The 20,857-nt window shown below is 32.6% G+C and overlaps 1 protein-coding gene across 4 annotated transcripts; it reads right to left on the bottom strand.

Annotated features, from left to right (window-relative positions):
- Positions 1-1,002: 1,002 nt before the first annotated feature.
- On the bottom strand, positions 1,003-6,144 carry LOC109081931 (VIP peptides-like). 4 transcript variants are annotated; one of them, XM_042766909.1, is made up of 7 exons: positions 5,994-6,144; positions 4,916-5,028; positions 4,222-4,329; positions 3,897-4,001; positions 2,538-2,687; positions 1,422-1,463; positions 1,003-1,285 (listed from the first exon to the last, which is right to left on the bottom strand). In XM_042766909.1, exons 2-6 carry the CDS (start codon positions 5,020-5,022, stop codon positions 1,460-1,462), a joined length of 474 nt encoding a protein of 157 aa, XP_042622843.1. In that variant the 5' UTR covers positions 5,023-5,028; positions 5,994-6,144; the 3' UTR covers positions 1,003-1,285; positions 1,422-1,459. The 4 variants fall into 4 exon arrangements, with proteins under 4 accessions (XP_042622843.1, XP_042622845.1, XP_042622846.1 ...); XM_042766911.1 differs by having other exon boundaries at positions 1,003-1,257; XM_042766912.1 differs by having other exon boundaries at positions 2,556-2,687.
- Between the last annotated feature and the right edge of the window lie 14,713 nt (positions 6,145-20,857).

Here is a 20,857-nt window from a genome sequence, read left to right as displayed (position 1 = left end):
ACACAAATGTGTCTATTGAAGTCTATATACTGTGAAGAGTGATGAATGATACACTTCCAAACACAGGCGTAGATATTTGGGGATTTGTCGCCATCTGCTGGATGCTGCGGTCATGATTGAATATTAAAGCTTTGAAAAAGCTTTGCTGATGTTTGATGATTTTTGAACTGTTTTGTATTGATATGATCTATTTGTAAGCAAAATTTAAAAGCAGTACAAACTATGTAACTATTTAAGATGTGCAATGTTTTTATGTATTTTTTTATTTATTTTTTTATACAGTATATGCCCTTGTTTGTACATAATGCTTGGTTCGCAATAATTAATATACATAAAAATAATAAATAAATAATAATAAGTCACATCTGAATATAGATATCAAAAACGTGTTTCCGCATGGAATAAAAAATGTTAACTGCAACATTTTGTTTTTCATTTTTACAATTCTTACGTATTGCATTTACATCAGTGTTAATTTAGTGCAATTGAGACACTATTATAGTTTTTATTAATATTTGAATCAGCTTTTTTATATTTTCTCTTTTTATTTTCATGTTAGTTACAACTGTAATGTTTTTATTGTTTTTTTAAGTATTTTTTTAAATGTCTATATAGTTTTTCATTAATTTTTATTTTATTTGAAGTTATTTTAGTCCAAAAAGTCCATCTAAATTAAAATTCAAATAGCTTAAATAATATATTTTTAAAATGTTTTATTATAACATTTATCTTATTTCAAGTAACGATAATGTTGATAATATTATTTTTACTGTCAGTTTTAATTTTAGTTAATTATAATAAGCATATTTATTTGATTTGTCAGATCAAAAGTCACAATGATTTTTATTTTATTTTTATTTATTTATTTATTTTTATTTGATCGCAGAATAAATCAAGCTTCCATATAAATGGATTTAAAGAATCACATCCACCAGAGATTATTCTAGTGAAGCTGATCACAGAGTAGAGTTAACCAGCAGGAAAGACAGCAGCAGACAAAACTGTTTTTACAAACACAATCACTTTTATTGGTTTGATTTCAGTTATCAAGAATGACTGCAGTCAAAATAGATTTCTAGAGACATAACAGCATTAGTCAGCCAACAACAAACAGACGCGTCATTCACACGGATTCTGAATCACATTCACTGACGCGCTGTTGTGTTTAGTGCTGTTTATTCAGTTTCAGCCGTGATAGATTGTGTAAGCTTGAATATATAATGAGGCGAAATCTTGAAGCTGTGCCGTCCATGTCACCTGCAGAACATCAGATTTGACTTGACAACTATATGTGATTAAGAAGAGATAAATCAGACAATAAATAATCTTTAATTCGTAATTCGGAAAGCTACACTAAAATAGAGCCATGTCGTTCGGGACGGCGTTTATTAACAGACTAGAAAAGACATGCGTGCACTTACATGTTGAAGAGCACAGGCAGCGTTTGAGCGGGAGTGCATCACCTAAACCACAGATCAGAAACCATCAGAAACTTTCTAGATTGAAAAATCAAATGCATTCAGACTATAAAAGAGAAAAATATATGTTTTTTTTACATTCTCTAAATTATTTTTTCCCATGTTAAACGGTTGTGGGTGGTTGCCAGGGCATTGCTATGCTGTTGCTAGGGTGTTAACGGGTGATGATGTGTTGCTATGTGGTTGCTAAGTGTTCTAAATATTTCAGTGTGTTGCTTGCTATGTTCAGGTGTTGTGTTTTGGTTTCTAAGTGTATGAAATCTTTCATTGCACTGCTTGCAGTTGTAGGGTGTTATTGGTTGCTAGGAGATTATTTCAATGTGCATTACTATGCAGTTGCTAAGTGTTGCTAGGAGATATTTCATTGCATTGCTATGCAGTTACTAGGGTGTTCTGGTTGCTAGGAGATTGGAATATGTTATGCATGGTGATGTTGTGTTGCTATACGGTTACTAAGTGTTCTGAATATTTCATTGATTGTTTTGAGTTTGTTTGTTTTTTTTGGTTGGTGATTTGTTTATTTGGTTTTGTTTATATTTTTTTGTGTTTCAGTTCGTTGCTATGCTGTTGCTAGGGTGTTCCAGACAGTGTGTTGCTATGTGGTTCTAAGTTTTTTTTAGTTTGTTGTTATGCAGTTGCTAGGGTGTTCTGGGCAATACATTGCTATGTGGTTGCTAAGTGTTCTGAAAATTTCAGTGCATTGCTATGCAGTTGCTAGGGTGTTCTGTGTGATGATATGTTGCTATGGGGTTGCTTAGAGTTTTGAATGTTTCAGTTCGTTGCTATGCTGTTGCTAGGGTGTTCCAGACAATGTGTTGCTAAGAGTTCTGAATATTTAAAACTGTTGCCATGCAGTTAGTTGCTAGGATGTTACGATTGATGTGTTGCTATATGGATGCTAAAGTGTTCTGAGTATTTCAGTGCATTGCTATGCAGCTGTTCCAAGCAATGTGTTGCTATGTGTTACTATGCAGTTGCAGTTGCTAGGTTGTTCTGGTCAATGTGTAAATCTGTGGGATTGTTGTGTCACTTAATTGCACTAGTAATAGTGATGCTCGCCTTTTATTCGAGCCGTACCTCCTTTTTCCTGCCAGAACTGAGTTGAGGTATTTCTTGGCCGCCATCTGTTTGCGGTAGCGGCTGTAGTTGTCTGTGAAGACGGCGTCTGAGTGACGTTTCACAGGCATCTGCTCCACATCCAGCTCGTCACTACAGCAGACAGACAGGAAAATGACCTCCACTGTTCACTGACCTCCTGCTGCCTCATTATTAAAAGCTTAATTACATCAGCATCACAACAGATACCGTATTACCTCGTGATACTTAGCACATTCAGTTTGCCATCCAGACTTATTTAACCTGCTTACAGTCATATTATATAAACCATTTTGAAATCAGACATTGTGTTACCATGGAAATGGTACTTTAAATTATTTTAGCTGGCTCCTCCCCCTAGTGGGCAGTGTCAAGTGTCCAATTACAATAACATTTACTACAATACTTTATAATCAAGATTTTCTAATCTTGACAAATCACATATCGTTGGAAAGGTCTGAGTCTCAAGGTTCCATGTTTGGTGGTTATTTCATTATAAAAGTAATATTGTGACAAAAATGTATAAATCTGTTACTGGAAAAAGCAATCAGTGGAGTTTGGGTGTCACCTGGTGGTTGTTTTTGTGATTGCGCCTAAACAAAAATCTCACAGAAACCTACATTTTTGTAATATCAACTTCAAATTTGGAACACAATTTATTTCGACATATGGCTTTGATTTCCCTTTCACATATTTTAATAATCATCATAAAATATCATTCAAAAGCACTTAAACACTCAAAATTCTCAACACTTCTCAATTCTCAAACCGCTTTGAAATCAGGTACTTTAAATCCTTTTAGCAGGCTCCTCCCCCTAGTGGGCGGTGTCAAGTGTCATATTGCAAAATTTAGTTTTAAATTAATCAAAACTTTTTGTAAACTTGACAAAACGCATATCAATAGAAAGGTCTGACTCTCAAGGTTATTTCGTGAAAACAGTAATATTGTGACAGAAATGTATTAATTGGTGACAGGATTCAATGGCGTTTTGGTGTAAAGCACATCAATTGTCATAGGAACCTCAAGTTTTGTAATATCAACTTCAAATTTGGAACATACTTTATTTAGACACGTTGTTTTGATTTTATAGAAATTTTTGATTCTAATTTATTTTATTTTATATAAGATTAAAAAGTACATTGCTTTTACTTTACAGTAAACTTCTATGACTTTTTACACTACTTTTTTATGCTTTCACTTCACCAAAAAGCTGCTGATAGTCTTCTTTTAAACAGAGACTAACCTTACGTATTCCAAAGCATTCATGAATTACAACCATTTCAGTCTGGATAGTGCATTTTCACGTCTATGGCCATCTTTACCTGACTCTCTTTGCAAGTAAAGACTCCAGAAATTCTTTAGCAGACAGTTGGCTGAGCAGTTTGCTGTATCCGCTCGTGAACAGCCCATCAGCATGTCTGGATGGTCTAAAGCAAATACAGATTAAAAAACATGTTTTATTTTATTGTAAGATGAGCTTCAGTGCTTTCGCATGAACTCAAAGTTGTTTGTGCCCACAAAAGATCTTTCTCATCATCATATTTACAGCTTCAGTCTTTCCTCTGGAAATAGATCTATAATATTTTTATGAGAGTGTTAATGGTATGACATTAACAGTAGCTAATATCATAGTGTGTTTCTACGTACCTCTCTACGGTGTTTGCGAGTTCATACAGGAGTTTATATGCCTCCAGATCCTGTAATGACGGGTCTCTCGTCCAGTCGTCCTCTCCGTCTTCATCAAGAGCGCCTGGTCTGGAAAGAATTAAGATGCAAAATGAAGGAAAGTATGAACTTGATGCATAGAAAATAAGATCATTTGTCGCACTCATTTTTCAAGTATATTATACTGTTGCATATTAATTTATAAATTAACTTATGAGTGAATTTCAGAAATAAAAATTAAAAAGAAAACATTTTTAATGAAGCCTGTATGCCAACCAGTATATGCATATGTGTGTGTGTCTGAATTAACTACAATAATGCAAATTTTGGATAGAAATTGTCACGATGCAAAATGAACACATTATGATTTAAAATAGGTTTTAGTAAAATGATAGCAATATAAATTGTTTTAAATGAAACCTATTTTATATAATTACTGGTTTGTTTTGCATTGTGACATTATTTAAAATAATTTACTATTTTTCCATGTGATTTTTGGATTAAATTAATTTGAAATATAAATAAAAAAGTTTTTTTTTGTTAACTAAATTTAACTAATAATAGAAAACAATTTATTTAAATGTATAATATATATTTCTGAAAACTATACATTCGTCGTAGTTAAAAAAAATTAAGTAAATTATAGACTGTACATTAATTGTGTTTAATGTCTCACCTGATGTCAGAATATGCGGAGATCGCAGGCAATGCAAGAGTCCTGCAGCAGAAAACGCCACAGACGGCCATCAAGAGGAGCGTCTGACAGCTGCTCAGTGAAATCATGGCTTTCTGCAGATGTTTAAACCAGGTCAGAACAAACATCTGCATTAGACTGAATATTTAGACAGATTTTGTTTTTCTTTTGTTATCAATTTACCAGTTTTTGTCCTCTTTGCATATGTGGCACTTGATAAATAATGGCAAAATGAGCACCATTTGTCTTATTTTCAATATCAAAATTTTAGATTAAAGCAAAAAAATTAAAATGCAACTTAGGCGCTGCAAATAGTTTTCATTCTTAGCATTTTTCCCGGTTCATTTTAATGACTAACAAATGTTTTTAAAAGTTAGCAATTTTCTAACAGTATATATTAACAAATGCATTAATAAAAGTTCAAATATCTGGTGTGGTTTTCCAATTAATATAAGCTCATAAAACATGCTCATATTAATATATGCACATAAATTTGAAATGTGAAATTTGTAAATAAAGTACCCAACTACCTATAAATGTCTTTAGAAGTTTGCATTTTTCTAATAATATATATTATATAATGATAATCAAATGCATTTATAAAAGTGCACATACGTAACATAGTTTCCCAATTAACATAAGCTCAAAAACATTTTATTTGAATAAATGCACATACATTTGAGATGGTTAGTTTAAAAAAATAAATAAATAAAGTACCTAGCTAACCATAAATGTTTTTAAAAGTTTGCATTTTTCTAACAGTATATATATATAATATATCAAATGATAATCAAATGCATAAGTTATAAAAACATAAAAATATCTCATGTAGATTCCCAATTAACATACATGTTTTTAAAGTAATAAAACATTTAAACAAATTTTAATAAACAAAATGCATGTAGATCCCAATGAACATGCTCATAAATTCAAAGTAAAAATTGCACATACATTTGAAAAGTTTTAATAAATGCAGATACATTTGAAAAGTAAAAATTGTTAATTTTCTAACAATATATATTATTTAACACTAAAACCACTGAAGAATCAAAGTACTCACAGTCAGGATGTATTTTCAGCTGTGTGGTTGTATATGATCTCTGACACCTGTACGGATGAAGAATAGTTTCCTCGGCTCAGTTCCCGTCTGTCTGTCTCTCTTTCTCTCCTGACCGCTGCTTTTATACACCTGATCATTCACGTTACTGAAGACTCTCAGCATCTGTCCTGCGTCACATGGTCCCATAGGATACACCCAATGGTGATCTGGTGGTCAAACTCAAATTGGGCTTCTCGGAAAGACTGAAAATGACACTGACTCATTTTCTGCATAATACTTATATGACGCTCACTCCGGTTTGTTTTGGGCTATTTATTGTGCTTTCTATTATGCAATGTTTAATTGAAGTACCTTTTCGAAGTCTGAAATCTGAAGAGATGAGGTTAAGATGGTCTCCGGTGGTAATTGGGCATCTTCATTAGATTGTGAAAGGTATGACGTGATGTGAGTCGAATCAGAGTCATTATAAAAGCATCGGTCAATCGTATTACAGAATTCTGCAGGTCTGCTGATCTAATATTTCTCCACACACACTGTATTAAGGTCAGCGTACAGTACAACAGGTCATTTCAGGTCGACATATAACCGTCTGGAACTTAACAACTTAAATATAGAACCAAAATATAAAAGATTCTGTAAGTGATTACAGTAATGAATTAATTGTTTTTTGTGCTTTTCCATTCAAAGCCTGTTGTCAGGGTGTTGCTATACAGTTGCTATGGTGTTCCAGGTGCTTTTATTGCATTGCTATGCCGTTGTTATAGGGTGTTATGGGTGTTTGCCAAGTCTGTGTGATATTCTGTAAATGTATACTGCTTTAATTACGATAATGCAAATTTTGAATAGAATTGTAATGAAATATGCCAAAAAGAACCCATAGTGATTGGTTTCATTTACAATAACTCATATTTAAATAATTTATCATTTATCATTCAGAATAATTGAAATTGATTTGATAATTATTTTAATCATTTAATAATCATTTATTATAATGATGTATTTTTCGTGTGATTTTTGGGGTGAAATTAACTTTTGAAAACACTAAAAACAATTATGAAAACACTATTCATTAATATTAATTTTGAAATATATATATATTTTTAACTAAATTATGGATATGTGTGAAAATTATTTGGTTTAATGTATAATATAATACAATATTATGAAAATACTATACATTAATCTTAATTTAAAAATCTGTAATATTTTAAAGTAAATTACAGATAATACCTGTACAGTGATTGTGTTTTATGGAACTTACAACATAACAACATAAATATAGAACAAAAATACATATGGTTCAATAAATTAACAATTCTATAGTTGATTACATTAATGAATGCGGTTTTTTTTAATGCTTTCCCATGCAAAGCCCGTTACCAGGATGTTGCGATTTGGTTGCTGTGGAGTTCCAAGTGTTTGTAGTGTGTTGCTGTGCAGTGTGTTGCAAGTGTTTGTACGATGTCTGTCGCTGTGGTTTTTCCACATGTTTCAGGTGTTTTGAGTTTGTAGTGTGTCGCTATGGTGTTTCAAGTGTTTGTAGGGTGATGCTATGGTTTTTCAAGTGTTTGTAGTGTGTCGCTATGGTGTTTCAAGTGTTTGTAGTGTGTCGCTATGGTGTTCCGAGTGTTTGTAGTGTGTTGTAGTGTGTCGCTATGTGTGTTTCAATGTTTGTGTTTGTATTGTGTCGCTATGGTGGAGTTTCAAGTGTTTGTAGTGTGTCGCTATGGTGTTTCAAGTGTTTGTAGTGTGTCGCTATGGTGTTTCAAGTGTTTGTAGTGTGTCGCTATGGTGTTTCAAGTGTTTGTAGTGTGTCGCTATGGAGTTTCAAGTGTTTGTAGTGTGTTGCTGTGTTCTTTCAGGTGTTTGTAGTGTTGCTCTGGTGTTCCATATGTTTGTAGTGTTTTGCTATGGTGTTTCAAATGTTTGTAGTGTGTTGCTATGGTGTTTTAAGTGTTTGTATTGTGTCGCTATGGTGTTTCAAGTGTTTGTAGTGTGTTGCTCTGGTGTTTCAAATGTTTGTAGTGTGTCGCTATGTGTTTGTGTTTCAAGTGTTTGTAGTATGGTGTGTCGCTATGGTGCTATGATTTTCAAGTGTTTGTATTGTGTCGCTATGGTGTTTCAAGTGTTTGTAGTGTGTTGCTGTGGTTTTTCAAGTGTTTGTAGTGTGTCGCTATGGTGTTTCAAGTGTTTTTAGTGTGTCGCTATGGAGTTTCAAGTGTTTGTAGTGTGTCGCTATGGTGTTTCAAGTGTTTGTAGTGTGTCGCTGTGGTTTTTCAAGTGTTTGTAGTGTGTCGCTATGGTTTTTCATATGTTTGTAGTGTGTTGCTAAGGTGTTTCAGGTGTTTGTAGTGTGTCGCTGTGTTCTTTCAGGTGTTTGTAGTCTTGCTCTGGTGTTCCATATGTTTGTAGTGTGTTGCTATGATGTTTTGAGTGTTTGTAGTGTGTTGCTATGGTGTTTTGAGTGTTTGTAGTGTGTTGCTATGGTGTTTTAAGTGTTTGTAGTGTGTCGCTATGGTGTTTCAAGTGTTTGTATTGTGTCGCTGTCGTGTTCTTTCAGGGTGTTTGTAGTGTGTAGTTGCTTATGGTGTTGCATATGTTTGTAGTGTGTTGCTATGGTTTTTGTTGGTTTTTGTAGTGTGTCGCTATGGTGTTTCAAGTGTGTGTTTGTAAGTGTGTCGCTATGGTGTTTCAAGTGTTTGTAGTGTGTCGCTATGGTGTTTCAAGTGTTTGTAGTGTGTCGCTATGGTGTTTTCAAGTGTGTGTTTGTATATTGTGTCGCTATGGAGTTTCAAGTGTTTGTATTGTGTTGCTATGGTGTTTTAAGTGTTTGTAGTGTGTAGCTATGGTGTTCCATATTTTTGTAGTGTGTCGCTATGGTGTTTCAAGTGTTTGTAGTGTGTAGCTATGGTGTTTCAAGTGTTTTTAGTCTGTTGTTATGGTGTTTCAGGTGTTTGTAGTGTGTCGCTATGGTGTTCCATATGTTTGTAGTGTGTTGCTATGTTGTTTTGAATGTTTGTAGTGTGTTGCTATGGTTTTCCATGTGTTTGTAGTGTGTTGCTATGGTGTTTCAAGTGTTTTTAGTGTGTTGCTATGGTGTTTCAAGTGTTTGTAGTGTGTTGCTATGGTGTTCCATATGTTTGTAGTGTGTTGCTATGGTGTTTTAAGTGTTTGTAGTGTGTCGCTATGGTGTTCCATATGTTTGTAGTCCGTTGCTATGGTGTTTCACGTGTTTTTAGTCTTTTGCTATGCTGTTGCTGTAGGGTATCCTGTGTGGTTGCCAAGTCTTTGTGATATTCTGGTCAGCTGTCAGTCATCTCTGTTTGATGAGCACGTGAGCAGTAAACTGTTCAGTTCTGGATGCAGTGATGGTGCTCTGTGAGTTTGTAACGATCCCCTCAGGACCTCATTTCCTGTGGCTGCATCTGAACGACTGTCAAAACAGATCTCTGCATGACAGTCACAGTAAAACCAGAGCTGGAAATTAGCCACTAATTAACAAGGTTCTAATGATGCTCTTTGATGAGAGAAGGTTTTTTCTGAGCTATTTTTATACAAATGATTTTGCTTTTATCTGTAGTCATCACAGTTCTCAGGTATGTTCTGGTGCTTTAAAGAACCTAGAAACGAATACGCTAATCTGAAATATTAGATGCTTATAGCTTCAATAAGATCCATATAAGTAATGAAAATAATGGCACAATGCAAAACAAACCCATAATAATAAGAAAATGGGTTTCATTCTAAATAATTTTTAATTTATATTTGTATTTATCATTTATATTTCAAATGTATTTTATTTTCCATGTGATTTACGGGGTGAAATTAATTCATTTTAATTTATGATGCAATATTATGAAACCACATACATTATTTTTAAAAAAAGAAATCTAAAATATATTTTGTTTACTGTATTATGAAAATAATAATGCAAAACAACCTCTGTAATAATGATAAAATAAGTTCAATCTAAAATTATGTATATTTGAAATAGTTTGTTATTTTCCATTTGATTTACGGGATGAGATCTATTTAATTTATAATGCAATATTATGAAAAGACTACATGGTAATCTTATATAAAAAATATGAAATATGTTTTTGTTTTCTGTATACTGAAAATAAAAACTTTGTTTAACAATTATTTAAAATAAATAATCAAAGTTAATTGGCATATGAATTATTGATTATTATAACTTCAAAGAAATCCTTATAAATTATAAAAATACTGTCACAATGCAAAATGAAACCATAAGGATAATAAAATAGGCTTCCTTTTATATAATTTATATTTACAAGTATGTATCATTTATATTAATGAAAACACTGTACGTTAGTCTTAATTAAAAACTAAACAAAATATTTTTCAATTATAGTATGAGAATAATAACTATGCTCAACAATTGAAAAAGATAATTTGTATATTAATAACTGATAATTATAACTCCAAAGGGACTCAATCAAATGCACATAAAATAAATATAAAAAAGAGTGTTTGAGGGTTTTCAGGCATCTTTAACTGTTTTTGTGGTTTACGTCTCACCCTCCTTTTACACTGAACCTCATGACAAATGATCTCATAAACGCTCATCAACCTCCGTATCACAGACGGTCAGTGAGTGACTCGGTTCTGATTGGGTCTGACCGGAGTGAAAAGGGCAGTCTTTGTGACATTTGAACTCATGCTTTGTCTTATTTGCTGAAAGGGTTCCTCGGCTCTTGAGAGGAGCAGAATAAATGGCAACAGTTTTATATATGACATCTACAGTAGATGAGACATTTTCCTGCAGTGCAGCTATTTTTCTTTGTGTGTGTGTGTGTGTGTGTGTTTTTATTTTATAGCCGGTCTGTTTATTAGCCAGTCTGTGGCATTCATCCCTGATGAATCAGACCAAAAAAAAAAGCGCTTCTCATCGTCCTCAGATATACTTCCTTCCCAAACCTACATATACACTACTGTTTAAAAATTTGGGGTCAGTTTGATTTTTATTTAAAGAAATAAATGATTTTATCCAGTAAGGATGGATTAAATTAATCAAAAGTGACAGTAAAGAGATTTATAACGTTACTAAAGATTTCTTTTTCAAATAAATGCTGTTCTTTTGAATATTCATCAAAGAATCTTGAAAATAAAATGCATCATTGTTTCCACAAATATATTAACTGTTTTAAACATTGATAATGATCAGAAATGTTTCTTGAGCAGCAAATCAGTATATTAGAATGATTTCTGAAGATCATGTGACACTGAAGACTGGAGTAATGATGCTGAAAATACAGCTGCGCATCACAGAAATAAATTACAGTTTAACAGATATTCACAGAGAAAACAGCTGTTTTAAATTCTAATAATATTTCACAGTATTACTTTTTACTGTATTTTTGATCACATGAATGCAGCCTTGGTGAGCAGAAGAGACAAAAACATTACAAAAATCCCCAAACTTTTGATTAAAAGGGCTGTTGGGTCATTCTGTTATTCTCATATTTATATTTCTTTCTGGTGAAAGAGATGCATAAACGAAGTAGAGAGCCAAAATATGAAACACCATGGATGTATATTTACTGAATGAAGTGAGTTCTTGAGTTACAAACTTTAGAAAATAAACAAAAAAAGTGCATCTTCCCATTTTTGAACAGTCACCATAGACTGCAACAAAGAGTTAAAGTCAACAGATTTCACTAATATACTGTACCTACCAAAGTCATTTTTACCCCCCTGTAATATGGCTCCAAATCTCATTTTGACCCCTTCTACAAAATAGTGGATTACATCCATTGCATTCAATATTTTGGCTTTCGTCACTATTTATGTTTGAAAAAAAAAAAAGAACTAAATCAAAAATTAACTGGTAAATTAGTTTTATTTGTCGCTGAATGATGCAGTTTTCTTTTGAGAGCTGTGCATGTTTATGCATGGTTTTTTTTCTACCAGGATTTGATGTAAGAAGAGCCAGTTACAGGAATAACTGATGTCACATTCACATATCAATCAATCATACCAGTGTTTATCAATCCCAATAGTGCTAAAATACATCTGCTCCATATCTGTCAGCAACTAAACCCACATCAGCTGTTTTACTGCCGTTGTAAAACCACTGAGCCAGTAGATTATAGACCTTGTAGCAATCTATGGCTTTAATATGCTGCTTAAATAGACCACAGGGCTGTTTAGATTTGCATAATGTGACTCCTTTTTTTTGGTGGCATTGGTCTGAACCAGATTAAATTAGGGTTTGATTGATGCCGGTCGGATATGAGCACTTTTCTGCATTTCCTCACTGATCGTCTTGTTTTGACAAAACAAACTCGGTAACATTTCCAGGATGTGCTGTTCATGTAGGGGTCATCTGCTGTTCACATCATCACGGCTGTAATTAGACCTCATTAGGAATGATGGGACTCTCCTGACGAGTCTAACAGCATGGCTATGTTAAGAAAAGCACACTAGTCATACTATTTTACAATATGCACAATATAAACTATCCACAGCGTGCAAATTGGCCTAATGGATGGATTATACAGTACTAATTACAAACTCTAACTGCCCAAATTAATTGCATTCCCACAATGCAATGCACCCAACGTGACTTTCCATTTCCAGTGCGATCAAATGAACCAAAATCAGCTGTGATTCTTAATGTCCTTGCTGACAAAAATTGTTTTAAAAATACAAAGGAACCATATTTATTCTCGCTGTGACATTAATGTTTTTATAAAATAAATATTTTATCAAATAAATAAATAAAATAAACATTAACTGAAATTAATATAATAACAAATAATAATAATAAATATGATTCATATAAAATAATAGTAAAATAAATTAATAATAATGATAATATAATATAAATATAGTAATATTTCAACTAGTTTTATTTCTCATTTTAATGTAGTTTACCTTTATGTACTAAAATAACTAAAACTGAAATAAAAATTAATCAAAAACTAAATATACACATTTAAAAAAAAAAAAAAAACTACTGAAAACAACAAAAACAATAAAATTACTAAAACTTTAACTAAAATTAAAATGAAAAATATTAAACTGATTTAAAATATTAATAAAAACTAATATTATCTTGATACTAAAATAAAACTAAAAGAACTAAAATAATAAGTTGGAATTGTATTTTCTTAATTCTTGTGTAGTTTTGTTGGTTTTTCAGGATGTTTTTGAGGTCACACATCCCATCCACATTAATATCCGCCTAGTTTCATGAGAATTTGTTTTCTTGGACACAAAACATTTGACATCAACAGTAAAAAGTATGAAAGTTTTTTTTTTTTAACTTCCTTTTTAAAAGTGATAATTCTTTTTATTTTGCTATCCTTAATATGCACCATTATACAGCTGGTTGTATTTTATAAATTGCATTAGCATCTTTTTTCCCTGCTCTCTGTGAGTCATTAGAGCAGTGTAGAATCATTAAGGTGTGTTACAGGTGAGGTTTATGGGATTGAACTTTTGCACCGACTAGTGGTGAACATTTGCAATAGATATTTCCGACAGAGAATGAAATAGTGATGACATTTTTTTTTTTTTTTTAATAAATGTTAGCATACAGTATACCCAGCATGAGGTTTAATGACAGTGAGGTTTTAGTGCTTATTGTAAACAATGTAATGCAGCAAAACACAAACGATGAAAACGATTAAACAGCTGCCCTTGTGAATGGCAGTAAATCCCTGTGAAGTGAACAGTTTCTCTGTCCGTCGGCTCTCGTCGTGCCGTCACATTTATTGGCAGTAAAGGTCATACTTCAGTCTGGCTCCGAGATTGGTTCCAGCTAGTTTGTCTTTGAAAAGCTCATCCATCTGTTTGCTCTGGGCATCGGAAAAATTATTCTTCCAGTCGCCCACCTCACCTGAAGACAAAACACGTGACAGGAAAAACACAGGAATTTGGTGTAAATTGGATGCGTTATCGACCTCACTGATCACAACAGGTTTAGAGCTCATTGAGCTCGCGTTGATTGGCAGCTTCAGTGATTTTAAAGGAAGCTTTCTTTACTCGTTTATAACCCAGTCACAATGTCAATACATTTCTTTTTTCATGCTACTAGCTACACACTGCAAAGTTTCTGGATTGACAGCCGAATTTAACATTTATATTTATGCATTTAGCAGACGCTGACATATAATTTTTTTTTTTTTTTTTACTAGTATGTGTGTTCCCTTGGAATTGAACCCACGACCTTTTGCGTTGCTAACGCTATGCTCTGCCACTGAGCCACAGGAACACATTTAAAGGGATAGGTTACCCATAAAAAAAAAAAAAAATTTGTCAATTTAATCACCCTTAAGTTGTTTCAAACCTTTTAAAAAAATTCTTCTTTTTTTCTGCTGAACATAAAGGAAGATATTTAAGTCAGTGGGAACCACAAACTTTTTTTGGAGGTGTGAAATGAATCCAAAAATGTGATGATTGACAGCGACGGGTGGGATAAAAAATATACATTGTATGTCAGAATAGATCTGTGCATCTTAAAATGAAACCTTTTGTTTGTTTTTTTGTTGTTGTTTTTTTTGCACTTAGGATTTAGACTTTTTGGATCATTTTCATATTTTTGATATTTTATTAATTTTTTGGCAGCTTTAAGTACATACAGTATGATTTAAATGCTCTTTTTGTCAATTTGATGTAGTAATAAGCAGTAAAAAAAATTAAATAAAAATGTGAAAATCATTGTTCTTGAATTTTTTTTTTATGACAAATATATAATGAATATATATATATATAGTATATATATCTATATATATATATATATATATATATATATATATATATAAATATATATATATATATATATATATATATATATATATATATATATATATAATATTTGATTAAAATTGGGACATATTGAGATTATTGAAAAGCATTGCTCTTTTTTTAAATAAAATGCAAAATATATATAAAAAATAAAAATATTGAGATTTGTTTTTCTGGCTATGTAGTCAGGTATATATACATTTATATATATATAGATATACATTTTTTATATAGTTCTGTACTGTTATTGTATGTAAAAATGCTGTACCTGAGGAATTTTCGGATACATGTTTGAATTAGTTTGATCTGAATTTTTTTTTTTTTTACCTTTTCTGAAGAAGATGTTGCCAAAATTGCCAAAGAGTTTTCCAGCATGGTGTTGAATGTACTTCCTCCAGCGATGCTGCTGACCTGCTCATCGGTCAGTGGAAGGTTGAAAAACACTGAGATTTTCTTCACATCTTCTGGCAGGTTCTGCATGAACAGCAGAAAAAGCTCAAACATTTCAAACTTAAACAAGTCTTGGCACCACAGCAGGTTAAAAAGTCAACGTGACGTCAGGTTTGCTTCTTAATTCACAGCTAATCATGGTCTCATTGTGTTATTTATCATTGCACAGTGTTCTAAAGTCTTCAGGATCTTTCATAAATATTTGTTTCCCTCAGAAATGCATCACATTATGGAAGTAAAATGGGTTCAAAACAGTTTCACTCTGATTTTAAGACAAATGGTCAATGAATATGAAACTGTGACGTTGCAAGCAAAACACACACAGGTTGCTCTACCTGTTTCAGTTCCTCATATGTCACGATCATCACGTTTGGGTCGTCTAGACGTTTCTCCCAGGTGAGAGCGTGATCAAAATAAGAGCCCCAGGCAACTGAAGAGACGACATATTCATATATCTTCAGTCCTCCATAATATTCACTTAAACAGCATTTAGCGTTCATTGTTCAATGTTTTTCTCACCTTCACCAGCCATGAAGTCAGAGAAGAATGGATTTTTGTTCATGAAATGATAGTATGAGACAAGCATGTCTTTCGCGTTTCTGAATCTGAGAAACTTTCGGGTTTCTGAACAACACCAGAATCTGAAAAAAAAACACATTGTATTAGATGAGAGAAAAATTTGTTTGCCCAATTTATGGTATTTAATGATTTGTTCCATGTAACTTTTAAACCAGGCACAGAATCAGAATTCACCTGATGCATTATGCATTTTGAAATTTTTTTTTTTTTTTTTTTTTTTTTTTTTTGTTAGTCTTTACTGGTTATTGATATTAATTTTAATTCTAATACTGTGAAGACCAAAATGAATTTGCTTACATTCAACATCTCCAGCTGGTCAAATTATGGTCATATTCTCCACTTTTCCAATTAGAAATTATATTTACTATAATTCAAAAATGTGCATGTACTGTATTTGATTTTTTTTAAATACAGTAAAACAGCAATATTGTGAAATTTTATTACAATTTAAAATCGCTGTTTTCTATGGGAATATCTGTTAAAATATAATTTATTCCTGTGAGATATAATTTTTTCTCGTATGACCACAGTTTTACTTCAAATACCATGGTTTAACTATAGTAACCATTAGGGCTGTGAATCTTTTGGTAGACGAGCGAATCGATTCGATTCACGATTCATAGGTTTTCGATTCGATCCAAGAGTGATTTTTGCAAATTCAGAATGATTCAATCCGATTCACAATTAAATTCGATTCAATTAGATTAACAATTCGATTCTGCATTCTTTAAGTGCATTCACGGGATTATTTAAATGCTCCCCCTAAATTCTTTAAATTCTTAGTCAGGGGGCAAATTACACAGCAGCCTTTATGGTTACAGTTAGAGAGAAAACACACTTTTGTCCATTGCTAGAAGCTAGTTTATTGATGCTATGTCATGACATGGCATATGTAGAAATTTATGTACACTAAGATTTTAAAAAAGAGCTTTTAAAAGTATTATGTATAGGCTAACATTTTGTCACACCATCATTTCAGAAGTGACAGAAATGTCAAATGCAATATGTATGTTTTTATTATTTATTTATTCTTTATTCTTACTTTGAACTGCATCATTCATAAACTGTATTCATTTATTGTGTTTATTTTCTTCAATTTCACCAGTTCATTCTGCTTTTTATTCAGCTTAGCTGCAGGGATAGATGCCTTTGTCCATATTAGGCATTTCCTGGCACGTCCTAAGTTCTTTGAGCATGAGATTACTTCTTTTTCAGTGAGAACATTTTTTATCTAATTTTCATAAAATAAAATGCTATAGTATTGAACTGTTCCTCTACATCAGTGAATGATGAGTCTGTTTGCTATAGCAATGAACGCTACTTTCATGCATCTGAATATCAGATAAACCTAGCGCTCTTATTTGAAGGTTGTAGTTATGTTATGTTAAAATAGCCATAGAAAAACTACAGAAAAGCAAAACTGCTTCACTTTAGCATTACTGGCCAGGTGTAGCCTACCAAGGAGAGATCACACATCAGCTGGTCAAAAAATGTGAAGGAGAGATGCGAGGCATGCGTTCGAAACACAGCTTCAAGAAGCTCCGAAACATTTGAGTATCTTTTGTTTTGAATCAGTTTCATTGTTTTCAATGCTTCGAAAAGCTTCGTTTACAGTGTTGCCAACTTAGCAATTTAGCAAGTTTTAAGACTACCCTAGCAACTTTTTTTTTTTTTTTCAAAAAGCACCTAGCAACAAATTTAGCTATTTTTTAAAAAGTTTTTGGCAACTTTTAGCAACTTTTGTAAAGTGACTCAAATGATAAAAAGGCACAAATTGTCAACTAAATTACACAAAAAGAGGAAACCATTGAACAGCTAGCCAGCAAAGCAGCAAACCAACCTGGAGAGAGTTGGAGAAAGATGCCTAACAGTTCAAACATCAAATGTGCATTAAGTTGCTAGTTCCAATCGGTCAATAATAAATGCACATTTATTTTATGATAAAGCATGTTATTAGCTCCTATATATAATTGTTGTTCAGTTAGGAACTCTGTAAAAAAAAATATGTAGAAACACTGAAAAGGTACTAGTCATTTTCTGCCAGGATGTTATCCATTAAGTTGTAACCCTGTAACCTTAAAACACAAAATACAATGTGGAATTTAAAACACAGGTACATTTACAGTACATTGTATTCTATTTTTACAGACTTTTGTGTAGCATACTAACTACCAATACACTGCTTAAAACTATAATTGTACAGAATGTGCAGTTTTACTAGTTAATAAGACAATACATAAAATGTGTAACCATATCTTTCGCTGAGATTCGAGTAATCTCGTGTATTCTATGGAAAAACGCTGTTTTGTATGATGGTTATGCAATGACGTCATCACGCAATGACATCACAACGTCATTTAGCAACTTTTAGCAACAAATTGATCTGTCTTTAGCAACTTCCCCTGAAAACTGGTTGGCAACACTGTTCTCCCATCACTAGTTCAAGGTGTTTGTAGCCATGTGTATATATTTTGAAAGCATTGAATCGCTATAGAAATTGTGATGCATTCGATTCTTAGCATTTTAAATCGATTACTGTCTGAAATCGACGAACCACGATTCAAAACCCATGTTTCAAGATCAGGGTTTGTAATCGATGCATCGAGAAAACAAGTGAATTGTTACATGTTACACCCCTAGCAACCATGTCACCTTAAAATGACACATGAATATTGAGATGCATTTTTCACTGCTTTAGCATGAACAGAACTTCGGATAGTTTCCATGTACTTGTCTAGATCAACTCTGAATAAAGAAAAGAGAGGTTAAGAGCCAGATTTGTGTTTGTGTATGTGTGTGCATGCAGTGGCCTGTAGATGTCAGTATTGTTCTAGGCAGATTTCTCAGTCTTTTGTCTACTCTTGTGATGTTGGGAATTCCAGCAGGGATCCCTGTCCTCACAGCTCCATTCCATTCAACACAGAAATGACCATTAATACTTCAGGTTAGGGGTTTGTTCAAATCACTAAACACTCAGTCATTTGAAATATAATATAGTGATGCTGACTTGCAAGGTCTATACTAGTTCATACACTCAAATGCATGATGCAATTTTTGATGCAAAATTTACCTATGCATTGATTTTCATGTTTTTATTAGACTTGTGGCATCATATATCCTAACTGTGAGTGTCGTGAGTCACTTCCAGGTTATGCGAGCTCTTGAGCATCCCATAGTGCTTGTGCAGGCCTGCCGAAGGATGCGTTGAGTTTAATCCTCTCTTTGGGAATTATCACAGCGTTTTCCATCTGCTGGAGCCGGAGTCTGGAGCAGCACTGGACCACCAGTCCAGATAAGCAGCTTTGAGAGGAGGAGGGTCTGAAACCAACCGTCCATCTGCTGGACAACTGGACTTTTACCATAGTACATATCCATATTGTTCAGAGGGAATGAGTTTATAAAGGTTGCAGATGCATTCAAGTTTACTCGTGGGGGTTAAGTGAAATTCGTTGATATGCATGGCAGATTTGAGCAGATCTGGATCATATTCTAGATCTTTAAATACACAATGGAGTATCTATCCTTATGCGCTTTAAAAATGAAGTATATTTTGTAAATGTTAACGTATCCCAATTTCAGTAAGACATTTGCAGGTAAACCCGCTCAATTAGAAAAATCAACACGTTTGCACTAAGACCTGAGCCAAACATTTCAGGAATAGCAAGATAAAGATTTTATTTTATTTATTTTATTTTATTTTTCAGGCTTGGTAATTTAGCCTGGAATTAGTGTTATTTTTGTTGTCTTTAATATTTGATTTTATTAAATATTTTTATTTATTAATATTTTATATTTTATATAATATTTTATGTAATATTTTGGTTTCATTTTAATTTTAGTGAAGTTTTTCTTTATTTTTGTTGAGTATTTTTGTCTGTTTTATTATATTTAAAAATATATTTTTATTAACTTTTTTTTATTATTATTTTAGTACTTCAAGGCAAAAAAACAAACAAAAAAAAACGGTGCTGTTTTTAGTGTTGTGCTTGTAGTTGTAGTTTCATGCACTCGTCTGCCTTAAGCGGCCTGATCATTCTGGACAGAGTTCTTGTTTCAGCGGCATCTGGAACAGACGCACAGCACAAGAACAACATCTTTACATGGCCACGAGTTAAAAATAGGCCCCAAAAACATTACATTACATTTTTTTAAAAAATATTTAATTTATTAAAACATTTTTGTTGTCTGTGCAAAATTTTCAGTGCACTCTGAAGCCTGTAAAAATTATGTATTTATGTATTTATTTATTTATGATGCAAAACCAAGGCCATGTTGTCTTTAAAAATATTTTTTTTTTTTTTAAAAATAATATATTTATACTATAACACAATAATTGAAAAATAGAATATATATTAACACTGTTAATATATTAACACTACTGTAAGTGCTTTAAACATTTATAATAAAACAATAATTGAAAAATAAATATATTAACACATAATATTTTTAATTGGATTCTTTTTGTTATTGTTATTACATTCTGCCTTGTTAATTTCTCTACATATAGTGCATGCTTTATGCTCAGTGTGCATTATAGTGTGTTATTTTTAGCCGTGGGTGATTACAGGACTCCCATGCCTTACATGTTTTCAAACCATAAACAGAACGGTGCTCAGATTAAACAGCAGCCGGAATTATTGCATAATATAGTTGCAGGGACTGACATCTGATTCCTGCACACTAATTTAGTGCAAATCAGTTCAGCCCTTATAATCTAATATCTAGCAGTTTTCAACTGGAGGATCGCGACCCAAAACAGAGAATAAATGCATTTTACCATATAATTCTGCAGAGTTAGGAGAGTAAAATATATGGGATTATTAGCTTGTTGATGATGAACCAATGAAACATTATTTTGGTGCTAAACTATCTGCCACTTAGTAGAAGCTATTAAATTAGAGATGTCAGCATGCGTTAATGAACTCTAATTATATTTTAATACATTCAGATTTACTTTTTACCATGCTATGAGGTTGCTGAGTGTTTGGGGTGGTTGCTAGGGTGTTGCTATGTGGTTGCTAAGGTGTTCTGAATATTTTAGTGCGTTTTAGTGCTGAGTG

The sequence above is a fragment of the Cyprinus carpio genome, chromosome A11 (assembly GCF_018340385.1).
Source record: "Cyprinus carpio isolate SPL01 chromosome A11, ASM1834038v1, whole genome shotgun sequence".
NCBI lineage: Eukaryota > Metazoa > Chordata > Actinopteri > Cypriniformes > Cyprinidae > Cyprinus > Cyprinus carpio.
This window is presented reverse-complemented; position numbering and strand designations above follow the sequence as displayed.

Bases quoted from the DNA above. Each gene is read 5' to 3' on its own strand.
- LOC109081931 (XM_042766909.1), bottom strand. From the start codon at position 5,022: ATGATTTCACTGAGCAGCTGTCAGACGCTCCTCTTGATGGCCGTCTGT. The intron at 4,330-4,915 runs GTGAGACATTAA...AATTCTTTCCAG, and splicing joins TCCGCATATTCTGACATCAG to ACCAGGCGCTCTTGATGAAG. The intron at 4,002-4,221 runs GTACGTAGAAAC...TATTTGCTTTAG, and splicing joins CTCGCAAACACCGTAGAGAG to ACCATCCAGACATGCTGATG.